Here is a 17174-nt window from a genome sequence, read left to right on the forward strand (position 1 = left end):
ACCTGATACTACACCAACGCTCCTTCACAATGTGATACCTGCAGGACAAAGTCAGCGGAGCAGTGCACTTAGGCCTGCCTTTGTTTTTGAAAAGCAGTTTGTGGAGTGTCCCATTATGGACATGAGTATGGAGGGCTGCTCCAGCAGACAAAATGAATGGCAGGATCCGGCAATTACAGCATTTGCGCCACCCAGCGTGTTCTATGAACCCTGTCCTCCTGCGCTAAAGCACCCTTCAGCAAACAAAAAAACAAACAAAACCGAGGAGTGTCCACCTCCACATGAATCATTCCCATCAACGCCGCTGACATACTTCCACCACACACCACAGTTCCTTGGGGGAATGCAGAAAAAGATGGCACAGGAGAAGAAAAAGCGTCGGCCATTAAAGGAGGGAAGAAGGTAACCTCAGTAAAGGAAGAGCTTGCACGTGGGTGTCGGGCCTAAGCGCGCAAGAAGAGGCGGTGAGTGGGGAGAGGGAGAAGAGAGAAAGACTCAGTCACCTTGGATGAGTCATCCAACGCACCTCAGCACTTCATGCAAAGACATACTTCCAATACAATACCCTGTCCCTCTCCTTCTCCCCTTTGCTGTTTAGTCAAGCATCACGACACACATCCACACGCGCAGTCAGTGTCCCCGTGTGAAAGAAATGTCACGGTGAGCAGACACAAACACAAACTGGATAAAAACAGCATTTAATTTCATTTCTCCTCTCACCGAATGGGCTTGTTATTGGATTGAAAGGGTGCCCTTGACCAACACTGCTGCGACTCGCTGCAGCGAGGATGTTCGTCACCTAGAGACAGAGGAGTGGGATCAAAGGGTAAAAATAAGCTGCAAATGAAGGGCAGAGAAATAGAGGTGGTTGATGGCATCTGATAAATAATGCTCACGGGGCTCTGAGTGAAAAACACAAGCCTCTCTGAAGGAAGCATTTAAAAAAAATAATCAGTATGTCATTTCCAGATTATATCATGGTTGATGACTCCACTTCCAAGGACTGATTTGAGACCAGATTGTGTTCATTTTGACCACATTTGGGATTGGGTCTGATTATTCTTGGGTGATTTTGGTGCTTAGCCCCAGAACAGTGTTTTCCATGAGTCCGTTTGTGGATCCATGAAGACCATTATAGCTTCTATCTCATGCTGATGCTTTTACTTTTATTTTCATATTTTATGTTTTTACATTCCTTAAGGGTTTAATTAAGTGTTTGGACACAAATTAAAGGAGACAATACTTTTATACTGATCCTGCATGACCATAGGAATAAAATGATGAATAGAAAATAAATGTGTCTTCATGTTGGATTCAGACCTCGGCTTTGTTAATAAAATGAATAAAGCTTTCTTTTGTATTTGTTTTTTCTTTGCATCACACACTTATCCCTGTCCTTGCCAAAAGCAATTATAAACTCAACAGTAATTGTGTGTGCAGATTGCATATTTTACATGAAAAAGTGTCCATAGTCCTCAATGGAATGACATTTCGGGAAATATACTTATTCATTTTCTTGAAGAGAGTTACATGAGAAGATCAATAGCGCTCTCACAGTGGGATGGTAACCATGAAGCTGCTGCCGGCAGTCAGGTAGCTTAGCTTAGCACAGAGACTGGAAAGAAAGGGAAATAGCTAGCCTGACTATATCTGAAGGTTAAAAAATCTGTTTATATCAGCACCTTCCAAGCAATAACCAAAGTTTATCAATGACAAATTGTGGTTTAATGGGAGCTTGTGTGTCAGACTCCTCCAGGGTCAGACAGTGTATTTGTAGAGTCAAGTTTTAGAGGTGTTAATAGGCAGATTTTATTACCTTTGGAAAAACCATGCGAGCCGTTTCCTCTCATTTCCAGTCTTTTTGCAAAGCTAAGCTAAATGACTTATGGCTGTTGCTTCATATTTATTGTGCTGGCATAAGAGTGCTATCAATCTTCCCAAATCACTGTCTGAAAGATAGTGAGATAGTGAATGTTTGTGTTACTTCACTGTATAGACCATAAACTCATAACAGGGCTCATTTCTCTCCTTCTGTGCCAGAGGATCAACCTCCAGGGTCAGAAGGGCGTGTCGCCGTGGTTAAGCCTCAGCAGGAGGAGGCATGTTGGGCTGTAAACCGCCTAATGACGCAGCTTTGTCTGTTTCCACAGCAACTATCCCTATGTTATATACAGGGAGACACACACACTTACAGTGTATGGTTACTATGTTACAGAGGTGAAACTTGAACTGAGTGACCCTGAACACATCACTGACACGTCGTCATGTTCATGCAGGTCATGTCTGCAGGTGACACACATTCACCGAGGTTTCAATTGCTGATGTTAATTATTAACTGAAAAGCCCAGTCTACTGTACATCTGTAATATTCTTTACATTAACATTTCTCATTAACTTCAGGTGATCGTATGCAATTTTTCAGGATGGTTCTCAGCAAATACTGTATCACATTCTACTAATAATGTATTATTTTATCCTGTGTAGTCTGTACATTTATCCCCTTATCTTTCAACAAACAGACAGAGCACAGCATTAGTCCGACGAGGGTCATTTAATAACAAAAAAATTATAATACAAACAAGTTACAAATAAAGAGAGGACTCGCTTCTGACCACGTCAAATGGTCAGGCACAGAATAACCATCAAAGAACATTTGCATTCGATAATCATGGCCATTGAAAACCTGAGCTTGATACAAAATGTCATGAACTGCGTGTGGTACAAATGTGTGTTGCACAATGATGAGGAAGCATTACAAAAGGAGAATATCAGAGTATAAATATAGTGTATGTACAACCCATGGAGTAAATTCCTTAATGCAGAATCAGACAGGCGCCTGGTAGCTCTTGGACATTTTCCTCCGGACAGACGGGAGTTGTAGAAATCGCTCCCGCTGCTCACTCGGTGTCCACGCCTCAGCGGGGACAATCAAAACAAATGTGTTTCCTGGCAACATAAAATGATTAGTTTCTCCTCACTGCTTTGCGCTTGCTGTTGATTTGTAATTCTTTTAATGGCGTTCAAATGTAGGTAATAGGAGAGGATTGGCTGAGTCAGGGCGCCCAGCAGAAAGAAAAGCTTCTCCTGTGGGGTACTGGTCGGCAACAGCATTGCAATATTTACGGAAAACAATATCATTTATTATCATATTCTGCTGGCAACCACAGAGGATCCTGCTTGGTCTAACTCCATTCAGGCTTTCATTACAAAAGTCACAGATTGAAGGTCAGAGGTCACAGTGCAGCAGTCACTAGGAGGGGGCATCCTCTCCGTGTATAGCCTTATACTTGGACATCTCCTCTGGGAAGACTTTGCTGAGCTCTGAGATGAGAAGGCTCTTGAATTTCTGCAATAAATGAAAATACGACAGTCAAGTTTGGGTCATTACTGACTTACAGCTACTTTTAATTTTATACAGACGTCTGTGCTCACGTATGTTTATTTTTTATTAACTTATCATCAACAAAGAAGGCCACATTAGCAGGGAGGGCTATCTCAAGTGCATGGCCGTTTGTTTAATGAAGATGATCGTTGAAAGGGAAGTTTTTATCTTTTTAAAAATTCCTACATATGCTTGGAGGCATTTAATCGGTGAAAAAGTTTATTGGCTCTGTTTATTCTTGCAGTGTCATCGGTGAAGTATCGCCGCGACCATGGCACTATCTCTTACCGTCATGGTGTCAATCTTGCCTTTGACCTGCTCGTTCCTCGCCAAGGCTCTCTCCAGACATTCCTTGGTGTACAGCTGAGGGTTTCGACCTTGGTCAATGTATCTACAAATATAAGGCATAACATTAGTCGGTGATAAAGCTATGAAGAACATTCCATTACGTGGATTTGGCAAGTTGGCACTGTTGGCAAAGGCAAAGTCCAGATTATATGAAATTTTATATGAGTTTTTGGGGATTTGACTTATGATCTGCTAATTTCAGCAAAAGCTCTGTTTGTATATTCTATTATTTCAGCAGTCCTTCGCCTAAATACAGTAACATTAGACTGAAGAGCAGCAACAAAAAGAGTGAGCCAATTATTAAAGTTGACCATGTTACTTTAATAGTATGTGTATGCCAAATGTTAATATGGACTTCAACAACAGAGAGGAAAGTAACATGATGCATGTAACATCATCAGTTTTGCGGGCAAGGAATGACGATATAAAATCGCACGATTTTTGAATGGGGTTTGGCGTGACTTTAAAGCAGACTGCATGTATTCTCTCAACACAACATATACGTGTATTCCTAGTAACACAACAATGACAGAGAGGAGTAGATGTGTAAATATTATATAAGGCTCTGTTATAAAGTCCGACAGACAATATAACAGCCGAGGTTACTGGACTCACTCGAAGACCTCCAGCGGGACGTTGATCTCGTGAAGCTGCTGACGGCACTTCTCGATGTCTTGTAGTCCAGATATCATGAAATTTCTGACAAGAAAAAACAACACAACGAGTAAACATAATGTTTATTCGCAGATTCGCGTCGTTAGAACGCTCTTAATCAGACGTGACTCACAGTTTTTGGTTGAGTCCTGCTTGGCTGCTAGGCTGGAAGTCGCTAACGATGATTCCCAACTGTCGAATATTCTCGATAAATTTCTCCAAATGTTCCTCCAGGTTATCAAATTTTTCAGCCATCTTAATTAACTGCCACTTGATTACCGAAAATACATATAAATGACTCAGTTTAGAGCAATTTCTTTGTGAAATAATCGCTGTTTACTGTCAGCCACCAATTCTACGACAGTCAAAGCGCTGCAGTGCTTTACGGCAATAAGAGAGCCAATCGCTTTGGGTAGTGTTTTGCTACTATGGTAACAACCAATGACAGGTGGTCGTTAACTGACAAAGTGTCGTGCTGTACGTTAGGGAAGAGACTTCATGACAATGAAATGAATCGGCATGTTAACCGGTGTTGTACATTTACTATACCTGTTTATTTAAACCATACTGACAATGTGTATTTGTATATTTGCGTAAACAAATTGTTTCAAATCCTGCTATAAAATGTTATTACTCTGGATGACTGTGTGTTGGTAGCCTAAGCACAGCACAGTATTTACTTTGTGCTGATTTAGAATGTTAGAAATAATTTTCAAGAATATGCTAAATATATTTCTGTGGGCTAATTGCTGCTGTGGATGTTCTCAGATTTAGATGTCAGAATAGTGTTTTCAGTCCTGCCTGGTCAGTCCACATTGTGCTGCTTCATATCGTTCTGCTACTTGATTGTTTTTATGAGAATACTTGTGAAAATTCCTCGAAAATGTGTCTTACTCTTCTGTGACTGATGTCAGTTTTCACTTTCTGAATATGACCTGTTGGTGAAACCAAATAGGGCAATGAGGAATGAGCCTTTTCAGTTTATTCTCGTCTGAGATGAATGAAATAAAGTTGGCACTGATGAAATCTGCTATAGTGTGACTAAAAAATGTATTTATGGTTGTGGGCTACCAAGGCAGGACATTAAGGTGTGAGGATTGGAGTGAACCCTGCTATTTATGCTTTCCAACACGTTCAGTGGTCAAGGAAAAGGTGTCCAAACAGCCTGTATTTTCCAATTAACCTCGAAATTAATGCTGGGTTCTGCTCAAAGTGTAGCACAAAGTTTTTCAATGTTAAACATTTGCTGACGCATTGGGGTAAAACAAGATCCTAAAAGTGAAAGTGGATGTCAGTAACGTTGAGATCACGGTCCCCTGTCATCTGATTTCCGTCCAACCTGCATTCTTCCAGGTAAACACACGAACACCAAGCTACACAGAGTTAACCAGAATGAACCAGGAAGATGCATAAACCTTCAAAATAAAAGTAATACTATATTAACATGGCACCTTGCACACAGGCCAAGGACGATGTAGTCCTTCAATTTAAATGTTTATGAAACACAACGACGTTTTATGAGCGAAATACTTAAAGTCACTGTAGGGTAAAAATGAGGTTATTTTGTCTTAATAAACTGTTCTTAAATGTGGCTCATATTGTTTCAGATTTTCATTCTTTTTCCTATCTAATTCGCACGTAGTGCATTGGAATCAAACCTAGATACAATTCCTGTTCTTCTTCCCTGTTCAGAACCATATTTTACTGTGTTTTATTTTCATTTCACACCCAATAAATATTAAGTTGATGTAGCATTACTTTTTATTGGAAAAGGCGATCACTTAAAGGATCTTATCTGATTTGTTATCCTTAATATAATCTCCAATTGAAATATGTAATTTCTATAATGTCATATGCAGAACATTTCTGCATAAATGTACTCATTTTGGAGCTGGGCTTGCTGTACCCTAACTCCCGGGCTTTTATTTTGAAATGGCGGAGCCGCGGCAGCGCTTCACCGGTGAGAGCAGACAGGCTGAGAAGGATTACCGGGGGCTGGCTCGTCCTCGGCTGCATTAAAGCCGGAGCTGCCGCAGCTGCACACACATCAAAGGCTCTCCTTCTCCTCCTCGCTGCAGCTCCCTCCACCGACGGCAGGTCCACTGGATGGTGGAGCCATTCCTCCTTTTTTGACACACAGCGGGATCGGTGGCCGGTCTACACGTCGGGACGTGAAACGGACATACTTCAAATTTCAGCCGTCCACGGTAAGCACGGGCTGCTGGTCCAATGATGGGTCTGTGTGGACGGAAGGAGGACACATAAAGGAAAATGTATGAGATTCTCATGATAAAGACTTAGAGCGCAGGCTGTGCTGTGGACGCATAGTGATCTTATAGTGACTTCATCGGGCTTTATGGTATTTAAACCCACTATAATATTCATATTCCACAGTATTTACAACAGCTTATCGTGTATATTTATATCCAATTTATAGTGACATTGGCAGCCTAATATTTATATTGATCTAGTTTCATCTTCCAGAGCCTATCTTCCTATATTATTTCTATACATTCCCTATAGGAGTCTGTTGCAATTAGTGAGATAATCATTTGTTTTAACAATCTTGTGATGCATTGAGGTGCTTGTTCATTCGGTTGATGCTGTGATTTCCCCGCAGTACATTCATGTCTTCTCGCTATGGTAAGATGTTATGCACATTCCTGTTAAAATGTATTCTAGGATCACCTCAGTGCTTCTGCGTAACGCATCGTCCTATCGTTGAACAACTGCAGTCACAGCTATGATGTCGGTCCACTTGTGGGGCGAAAAAAATGACCGAATTCCACTCATCTGTTTGGACAGAAGCAGTTGTGGTGTTCGTAGTCATCTAAAGTCGCATTTATTCGTTGTTTTTCCTTTTTGTCCTCAGTCGAGCCGTGTCGAGATGCTGCACTGACGAGAAAACAGCGCAGGCTCCCCGGTTGTGTTCATCCTGAGGCTGCAGTGAACGGAGGGGGGATTGCGGTACAACAAGGTTAATAATCAGCGTCAATAAAGGTCTGCTCTGTGAGCGGGGACCGACTTCAGAGGGTGAATCTCGCCCCTGTGCGGGGGGAACGGCGGAGAAATATAGCTCTATAAAAAATTATGGCCACCCTACTGCGGAAGATCGGTCTGATCCGCCTGCACGACCGAGACACTGAGGACCCAAAGCACCACCAAGGCTCGTTAAAGGGCACCAAGGGGAACCAGAAAAATAACGCCAACAAACACTGTCAAACCGCCAACGAAACCAACATCCTGAGCACCCCGGAGATTAAGGCGAGGAAGCTGGACCAGCTCGGGAAGGACAAGCCGTCCGGCAAGGATAAGCAGGGCAGGGATGCCAAGGAGAAGCAGCAGACGGGAGGAGGCGGGAGTAAAGCGACCAGTGCCTCCTCGATACCACCGCTGGCGCCTCACCGGCAACACTGCACCCAGGTCCGGACGCGGAGGCTGATGAAGGAGCTACAAGAGATCAGGAGGTTAGGGGACAACTTCATCACGGTGGAGCTGGTGGAGGACAACCTGTATGACTGGAACGTCAAGCTGCACCAGGTGGACAAGGACTCGGCGCTGTGGCAGGACATGAAGGAGACCAGCACCGAGTTCATACTGCTCAATGTCACCTTTCCCGATAATTTCCCCTTCTCGCCGCCGTTCATGCGGGTCCTGACGCCCCGGCTGGAGAACGGCTACGTGCTGGACGGCGGGGCCATTTGCATGGAGCTGTTGACCCCCCGCGGATGGTCCAGCGCCTACACGGTGGAGGCGGTCATGAGGCAGTTTGCGGCCAGCCTCGTAAAAGGACAGGTGAGGGGAAGAGGGGTTTGCTGGTCGAGGGTGCTTGCATGTTATCATCTGTCATTCGGCATCTTAATCATCTCTAGTGCATTTACTCACAGCCATGACACGTAGTGGATATGAGCAATTCCATTAGGCATTCGTGCGTCATGCGTAATTAACGCGTAAAACTGCTTTTACGCATGTACAACATATGTCCACCATAGCGAAGCTTTTCAGTCTAATCTGGATCTTTAAAACAGCTTTTTGTTTAATACAAAGGAAAACAGTTAAATAGATATTTTGATCATTTCATCCATTTCCAATTAAAGTCTACTTGCAGCCCAGATTTACTTTCTTCAATTAACTGTCATTTGTAGACACAAGTGGAGTCATCTCTCCTCCTCTTTATAGGAGAATTCATGAAACAACAACAACAAAACAAAACAAAACAATATGATCACAGAAATGATTGTGTTTTTAATAAAAGATATGATTCCAAGAAAAAATCATTCAGTCAAATTGATTCTATTTCTAGCATTTTTATGCTCAGTGTGAACTGTAGGTGTACTGTAATATGTAACAGGCCTCTAGTCCCCCACCCCCACTCCCACCCCCGCTATGAACTAACCTATGATTGTGAATATTATTAATCTTTATGTGACTTTATATAGCAGCCATTTCATGCAGTGCAACCCTCAGTATCAGCTTGATGCCAGCTCTTCTTTGCAGTCTGGGTTTGCTCTCCCCTTTATTACCTCCATAAATCAGCATCCTTTGACAACAAAGACCTGCTACCATGCGTTGGAGAAGTCCCCATACAGGCTCTAATGCACCCTCACTGTATCTGTACTCCCATCAGATTATTCTAAAGGAGGAATGAGAGACATGTGACGATGGATAGAATGACAGATGAATAAATAGAGGCAGCAGGTTGCCTACCTACCAGCAGTCCTCAGTGACTTAGACTGACTGGATTATGTAATCCTGTCAAATCTGTTTTTCGCATCCTCAGTGCACTGCAGCAGCAACAGCAGCAGCAGCTCTGTAATTCCAATGGAAATGGCTGCATCCCCAAATGCACTCCAGGCTATAATCATTTAAACTCTGAATAGATTTTCAGTTTTCCACCCAGATAAGAACCTCTGTTTTCTGTTTTGTTGTCAAACGGTCACTTTTGTGTCACATTCTAGCCATTTCATCTGTAGAGTCTGCCTCATCCTCCTCACTGACTCTCCATCTTTTGACGTCAGCAGCGTGACAGCACTGTGGCAAGAGACCTTATGTAAACTGTCACCAAATTCTCCTGCCCAGCCTCCAACCCTTGGTGCTTTTTTTGTCTTTGATGATATAACTGAGCGTTATTCCCGAGTCATCTGTGGTCATTAAGCATCTGTTACCGAGAGAGGTCATGCAAAAACTGCACCCACAGCAGAGAGAGGCAGAGGAAAGTGTGTGTGTGTGCTATGTGCGTGTGTGTGTGTGTGTGAGAGAGAGAGAGAGAGAGAGAGCGTGTGTGTTCATCTTGATTTGCTGCTTGAGGAGATGAGCTAGCAGCTCTGCAGTGCTCCCTAATTATGGTGCAGTGTCTTCCTTCTTCAGTTTGCTAATGGAAACAATATTGATTAATTATTCCTGTGTGTGTGTGTGTGTGTGTGTGTGTGTGTGTGTGTGTGTGTGTGTGTGCATCTCGTTATCTCTTTGTTTGCCTCTGTTGTGGATATGTGCCTACAAGGGCCCTTGCATGTGTTTCATGTCCTCATTTTCAGGGAGATATACTCGCCTCTCATGCTTCATGACAAACAGGGCTACCCAGAACTATATATAAACCTAAACACACAGCATATATTTATCCGTCCTTGGGCAGCGATTCACGGTGACAATAGTGACGTGGCGTGTATAGAAGCTCCCTCCCTATTTTTAGGGTGAGAGGATACACGCAGTGACAAAGTGGCGAGGTGAAAGTCAACAGAGCTACACGTGTCTTCACCTGCAGATGTGAGGGAACACACACACACACACACACACACATACGCACACACACACACACAATTACACAAGGTGAGATGAGGTGACATTTTAAGAGGTTTGGCTGGACTAAAGGCAATCACCAGTTCACCACTCTCGCCTTTAGACACTCACAATTTTAAGGCAATCACTGTCACAGTGTAATCTCGCCTATGTGACAGTGAGTTAAGCCCCACAGTGCTGCAGGTGGCTAAAAACTGTTGTCTGGTGCAGGGAAACTCAGCATCATGCTTGATATATGTGTCTTTGTAGTGTGAGCCAAAGTGGCAATTGATCTGTACTGCTGTATTGCTGTCTGTACAGCAGTGTTTAGAAAGTACACCAGTGTGTAGTATTTAGTTTACTTCTTGGCTATGACATGTTACATCTTCTCAGTTTGCACTGTCGCACCTCCAATTAGATTTCTTTGCAAGCATTTCTTCACTAATCCTCCTCCGTGAAGAGCAAAGAATCCCACACACCGTCAACGTCTCACTCTTCAGACCTTCATCACGTAAAATTCAGCTCTGTTGTAATTGCTAGCCGTTCATTATTCATTTGAAAATACAAGCTTGTTAAATGTAGCTTGAAATGATCCGCTATCAAGTGCTAAAAATGACACCCAAGGTAAAATGATGCGTGTTGCCAGGTGACAGCAATTCTAATAACCCATTAATCCTTAAACGTCCTTTATTAAGCAAAAATCTGCATTCTCAAGTGTAATCATTTGCTGCTTTATGTAATGTAAAATGGAATAAATTGGGTTAATATATAATATTTTAGTCTCATTTTAGGCTCTAGAAACTTATGTTGGCATTTTAGTTTTTACTTTCTGTTTTACATCTTATAGACTAAACGGCTGATTCCAAGAAATATAAATGATAGATCAATGGATGATGAAAATACAGATGCATAAAACCTAACCAAACCAAATGAACACAGTATTTCAGGATTTTAGAACATCGCTTAGTTTAGGGACTGACAAGAGACAGGGTAAAACAAGTAGGGCCAAAACTGAAGCAGCAGAGGCAGAGATATTCTGACTTTTAGTCCCCAGTATGCAAAGATACTGGATCCTACATTTCCCATAATGCAGCCTGATAGGGTATTTCATTAGATGCCCATCGCCTCTTCAATGTTCACTTCTCTCAACACCTCCAGTGTGTGATGCAGACTCTGTTAGAAATTTATAGATTGCAAGCACAAGCTGAGATAAACCCTGATGACATCAGCAGGGTCATTTTTTTCAAACTTTGGAAAGTTTCCCCAGAGCCACAGAAGACTGTCCAACTGGACTGCTGCTCACTCAGGCTGATCGTGCTCCTCGTGACGAGTAAAGTTTCCTGCTCTCTGTGACTTCACAGCTCTATGCAGAAGGATGAGTGACAGCAAAGTGCTCTACAGACTGTGTGCAGACAGTATGACACGAACTTAAAAAAAAAAAAAAAACAGTGGTATTACCCTTTAATGACCCCGCCATCAGTCCCACGGCGCTCTCCTTAATGATCTGATGACGACCATGACATTGATCCCTGTTTGTTTATCTCGACCCCTTTAAGCACATGTCTGCGTTATGCAATCCCCCCCCCCCAGCCCCCAGCGCTGCTTCCCAACATGCACTGGGGCCTTCCCTGCTTTGCCCATTGACTGATCTCCATTCACACGATTACCCAGCAGCCACTTTACACGAGTGTGTACCTCTCAACGAGGAGGCGCTTAGCTGAAATAGATAAACACTGACATGGCACTGTATAGGCCCGGGGCGCTCGCTCAGCTGAACCGCAACACACACGCACACACACACACACACACACACACACACACACACACACACACGCACTCTCTCACTCTTTTGTTTGCTCATTCTTTCTCGCCCGAGCAGATATTTTTACTTCCTCTCTCCGGTCATCTTTGGTTGCTTCATACTGAGCCATTGTTGTGGATGACGATGGCTCTAATTAATGCTCCATTTCTTCTTTTCATGAGGACGTCACAGATTTTTGTGCAGACTTGTGCATTACGGCACACATTCAGTGTGTATTTTCACACATCCATTTCCTCTTTTTCAGGTATGTTTGTTTCTTTTTTTTTTGGTCTCTCATTCACACACATGGAACCACTGTTTTTAGTGCAAGCATGTGCAAACAGTCCATCTAATTTGTCCACACACACACACACACACACAAACACACACATACACACACACACACACAGCCCCAGTGCTCTCCTCATTGGGAGCAAAGCAATGGGAAATTGATGGCTGTCGTGTGTAAAAACAAGTACATGATGCTCACAGCGATTGGTTTAATGACAAGGGTATGTTGTACACCCCCCACCCCCGCCATCGATCACCATGGTAATCACACCTCTTTAACAATGGCCAATTGCCATAATGATATCCATCCAAGGCAGCGGCCGCCATTTTGAGGTGGTGACAGCAGCCATATGGCGCAATGTGAAGATGCTCGTGGTTGTGAGGCTGCTTTGAAAAGAGAACAACATATCCCAGCTTCACGCTGTGTGACAATGGTCAACCGGTGCATTATCTGTGTTTGTCAGCCGGGGTGAATCTGCATCGCAGGCCTCTGGCTGCACGGGGAGGCAGAGCGGGTTTCAGGCTGCGCTGCTGAGGTGAAACCCAGTTGGTTTAAAGGCTGTGGGGATCAGTTTGAGAAAAGAGTAGGTTGTTTTTTAATGTGCTTTAGTAAAGGAGAGGAACAGAAAGCACGTCCCCAAGGATGGCTGCATGTAACATCTATCTGAATGAGTCACTCATTGAGTCATGCGGTGAGTTTTTCTCAAAACAAGTGAAAAGCCCCGCCAACAGAGGCAAAGTTTTCTGGTTTCCAGCACAAAACAGCTTCTAGAATCAAGTCATTGTCTTCATACCAGGCTCAGCCATGTTCTGCCTCCTTGTCATGGCGGATATTTATAGGAGTGATTGATGTCACTATTGATTGAAATCGAATGTCGAAATAATTGGACAAGCCCCTCAAAGTGTGTGCGCACCTGAGAGAGACAGAGAGGCGAACTGAGAGCGAGCGCGAGCGTTGCTAAGCCCTGCAGTGAAATGAGGCCAGTGTTGCTACAGGAATGGAAACTGTAACCCTAATCTCCAGATCATTCACTGTTATCACCTCATCTCCCTTTAATCCCCTGCATCACTTTTGACCCAAAATAGCCGCGCAAGTACGCAGTAGGACATGCTGATCATCCATCAGATGTGGCGGGAGCAAAGAATTAACACTGGGAAAGGGTCTGATGGATAAAATCCACCTTTTGTTCAAGACACTGAGACAAACTATAGCATCACTGCTCTGCCTTGCCTTATGTTGTGTAACATTACAGGTAATGCAGATAAACTTATCTTCTTTAATCTCTCTAGTCCTTGTCTAAATCTGGCATTCAGGCTCTTTTCTTTCCAGGTGTTGAGACTAAGGTAGTTAAAAATACTGTGGGCTGTTATGTTTAGGACACAGGAGTGAGACAGTGTTGTTCGGGGACACAGTGTCCAATGCACGCTTCAAAAAGGTTAATTGAGATTTTCACTTTAACACATCTTTAACATCACCAGATAGCCACAAGCACTCTATTTACATGCAAAGTACAACACTACAGAGGCGGACATACAGTGTATCAGGCCCACATAACATGGAGCCTAGATGCAAACTAGCAAGTTATCCTGATCGGCCATATTGTTTTTCACCTGCTTTAAAGAGCCGGCTTACCCAAATTACAAAAGAAACACACATTTTCTTTACTCTGGTTTCTTACTAGCGGTTTCTAGCCATGCAGATAGTTTAGGTTTTGGGTGTCCAGGTTTTTAGAAATCCATCTCAAAGATGGATTGGTCAGGATCAGCAGTCTGGCCCATAGCTCCTTGTAAAAAGGTGGACTTAAATCATCACACTGTGGTTTGTGTATAGATTAAACAAAAAAGATATAAGGTGGTAATTGGGGATCTTTGGAGGTGCTGGCAGGTAGATTTTGTTACCATGGGACAGAGGCAGTCTAGCTTTTTCCCTGTGCTTCCAGTCTTTGTCTTGAGCTAAGCTAACCAGCTGCTGGCTGTATCTTCATACTTACCACACAGACAAATATCAACCGTCTCATTTAACTCTCAGCAAGAGCTATTCCTTTAAGCACCAGATGGAAAATGATGCAGATCACTGCTGCCTGGTGTGTCACTACATAACAACGGCGAACGCCTAATCCGGTTTATTTCTCTCCGAAAAGCTGGATGGGAGCATACAGCCGCAGCACTAAGGTGCAGACCACGCTTATCTAAACAATGTGCAGATATTTATCTGTGCTGCACTGCAGCATGCACAGGAGCTCACCTCCTTAAAGAATTTCATTAGTATTGGTTTCAGTGGAGTGGAGTGACCTCAGTGCCACCTTCACCCTGCCAAGAACCGTTCTGGGTAGAGGGAAGTGGTGCAGTGTTACAGAGTGTGTACAAACAAATACAGTAAAGCATCTGACTTATTACACAGCAGCAGGCGACAGAAACATCAGCCCAGCTGCTCTGGGACCAGTGGACAGAGATGCACTGTGCCGTCAGACCTGTTCGTCACGACCTTGTCACCGATTGGGGTGTCTTGGAGGTGATTTTTTTCTGAGAAGTGAAGCATTTCAAACTGCAGTGACATTCATATGAATCACGCCTTGTGTTGTCATGGCCGTGCATCCATCAGAGTGTGAAGACAGTCGTTTCTTTTTCTGCTCCTCCTCCCACGCACTCTTCTTCAGGGAAGACCGGCAACAGAATAAGAAGCTTTAATGTCACAGGCGACGCTCACACCTCTTCTCTCCCTGTTTTTTTTTTTTTTTTTTTTTGCACCCACACTTATTATTAGACCCAGTGTGCGAAGCAGGGAGGGCTTCAGCAAGGTGGTGCCTGGATGAAAATGCCTTTGCCACAAGAGGGGTCATTGCTCATGCGTTTATTTTCTGCCATATGTAGAACTTTTTCACTTTTATTGCTGTGGTTGCCTCTGGTCATCACTTATCTCCCCATCCCTCAGTGCAGTGGAGGGCATACTTTCGCTCATAATCGGACCTGACGTCTTAAAAGCCCTCCCCCCGCCGTCAAACATTGATCTAATGTTGGTCAACCTGCATTCAGACCACTCGTCCTGTCGACATGTCCCCCGTGGCAGTGCGTTCATCCATGTGCATGTGTGGGCCGTGTCTTTCTCTGTTTCGCCCGCGAAGACCAAACAATTTTTCCAGATCGAGCTTGACAAGAACACCAACAGTCGTGAATGTGAGGACCGTTTTTCTTTTGATCTGACAACATATCCCGATCAGACAAACAATGTTTTGACATATGCTGCTTTTTGAATCTTCCCGGAATGATGTTCTTCTTTTGAGTAGACCCTCAGAGCGAAATCAATGTCAGCAAAGCAAAAATCGAGAGTTTCTTTCTGCTTACTATAGCCACTGTGTGTCTGATTTGAAAATTTCTTATGTGGGCGTCATGCAGGGGTATCAGGAATGGTGCGTATTCATATCAGAGTTGAATGGGCTGAATCAAGTGCAAAGACTGTGTCAGGTTTCAACAGTAATCTACAACATTTAGATAAATAATAAGTTATTTTTCAATCTTAAGTCCCCAAAAGTCTCTGGCTGCAGCTTCTCCAGAGTGATGATGACTTGTTGCATTTCTCCGTTTCATGTGATAGGGAACTGTTATCATGATGGCCTCTATCATGGTGTAATTGCAATAGTCATTTGTTACCTGTTTCTGACACTTTTCAGGCCAAACAATTCATGGGTAAATCAAGAGGAACAGCAGATTAATCAGTATTGATGATAATTGATTCTGCAGCCATGCAAAGGCAGTGATAGGACTTGGAAGGGAGCCTCGATCTCCATTAGTTTGGTAGCTGTGACTAAACAAAAAAACAGACATCCTTGATTTAGATCATCGCCAACATCTAATGCAGTTGTTCTTTTTTTGGGTCAGGACCTGTTTGTCTATCCAGTTTTGGGAAAATCCAATCATAATTTGTTTAGTTTTCCATCTGAATGCATCAAAAAATAGCTTCTTTGGCAGGCATGGTACTTTCATGCAGGGCTGTAGCCAGAAATGTAGAAATGCTGAGGTCACGGGTCCAACTTCCTCCAGCAAAACAATACCTTCCCAACATCTTTGACTCGTCTTTGAATGTTTTTATTAAAAGAATATAAATCTTCATTTAGGTCTCCGCCAGGAAGTGAATAAGCTTCCTGAAATGTTGCTGAGATGATGGAATATTGATGTCTTTTTCAAACATGTGCATGAGTGTGCAGAATCCCCTAAGAATCCACAAGAAATGATGGAATGAGTCAGTGTGTTGTTGTCCCGTTAGTGGACAGTTTGACAGCTTCTGTATTTTGTGTCTTCCCGCACAGTCCTAACCTCTCACCCCCGTCTCTGTCTTTTCCTCACAGGGGCGTATATGTAGGAAATCAGGGAAGTCCAAGAAAGCTTTCAGCCGCAAGGAAGCCGAGGCCACCTTCAAGTCCCTGGTGAAGACCCACGAGAAGTACGGTTGGGTGTCTCCGCCCGTGTCTGACGGCTGAGCGCCTGGCCGCCGACCCCCCGACCCCAGCGCTAGCCGGACGAACCCCAGCTAGCCCCGACACGCAAAACGACACACCACGCTAACTCAACAATCTGTCAACTTCACTTTTTTTGCTGTTTCACTCAAGAATTGTTTTTTTGTTTTTTGTTTTTTTTTGGTTTTGTGTGTCTGTGTTATTATTTTTTTGTCCTCACCTCCACCAAAATGCTCTGAGAGCAGACACACGCCGCCGTCATCCTCACTCCTCCAATAAGAAGAGACTTTCATTCCCCTCCCTCTCGCCCAGGGAGGTTCTTTCCCCCATTTTGGAAAGACCTACGAGGGAGGTGTGTGTGTCTGTGTGTGTGTGTGTATTATGTGTGCGTATGTTTGTCACTCCATCGGACATCACCTGGGAGTGTGTGCACGTGCATCAGTGTGTGCGTCATTGGTGGATTCTTTTTTGT

General features: G+C 43.6%; 2 protein-coding genes across 2 annotated transcripts in view; one reads left to right on the plus strand and one right to left on the minus strand.

Annotated features, from left to right (window-relative positions):
* Positions 1–2536: 2536 nt before the first annotated feature.
* On the minus strand, positions 2537–4776 carry med10 (mediator complex subunit 10). Its single transcript, XM_076753832.1, has 4 exons — positions 4518–4776; positions 4346–4429; positions 3671–3773; positions 2537–3346 (listed from the first exon to the last, which is right to left on the minus strand). Exons 1-4 carry the CDS (start codon positions 4637–4639, stop codon positions 3251–3253), a joined length of 405 nt encoding a protein of 134 aa, XP_076609947.1. The 5' UTR covers positions 4640–4776; the 3' UTR covers positions 2537–3250.
* Positions 4777–6371: 1595 nt separating this feature from the next.
* ube2ql1 (ubiquitin conjugating enzyme E2 QL1) overlaps positions 6372–17174 on the plus strand; it is a 13796-nt gene continuing 2993 nt past the window's right edge. Inside the window, exons 1-3 of the mRNA XM_076753831.1 lie at positions 6372–6591; positions 7257–8179; positions 16595–17174. The exon at positions 16595–17174 is cut by the window's right edge and continues 2993 nt beyond it. Coding sequence (XP_076609946.1) covers positions 7475–8179; positions 16595–16726 — 837 coding nt within the window. The 5' untranslated portion in view covers positions 6372–6591; positions 7257–7474 and the 3' untranslated portion in view covers positions 16727–17174. The remainder of the gene's footprint in view (positions 6592–7256; positions 8180–16594) is intronic.

This window comes from Chaetodon auriga, chromosome 17 (assembly GCF_051107435.1).
Source record: "Chaetodon auriga isolate fChaAug3 chromosome 17, fChaAug3.hap1, whole genome shotgun sequence".
NCBI lineage: Eukaryota > Metazoa > Chordata > Actinopteri > Chaetodontiformes > Chaetodontidae > Chaetodon > Chaetodon auriga.

What these genes read in the sequence shown, in the direction of transcription:
- med10 (XM_076753832.1), bottom strand. Translation starts at nt 4,639, where the DNA reads ATGGCTGAAAAATTTGATAACCTGGAGGAACATTTGGAGAAATTTATC. An exon ending in GCAGGACTCAACCAAAAACT is followed by an intron (nt 4,430 to 4,517) that starts GTGAGTCACGTC and finishes TTTTCTTGTCAG; the next exon opens with AAATTTCATGATATCTGGAC. An exon ending in GTCCCGCTGGAGGTCTTCGA is followed by an intron (nt 3,774 to 4,345) that starts GTGAGTCCAGTA and finishes TTATATTTGTAG; the next exon opens with ATACATTGACCAAGGTCGAA.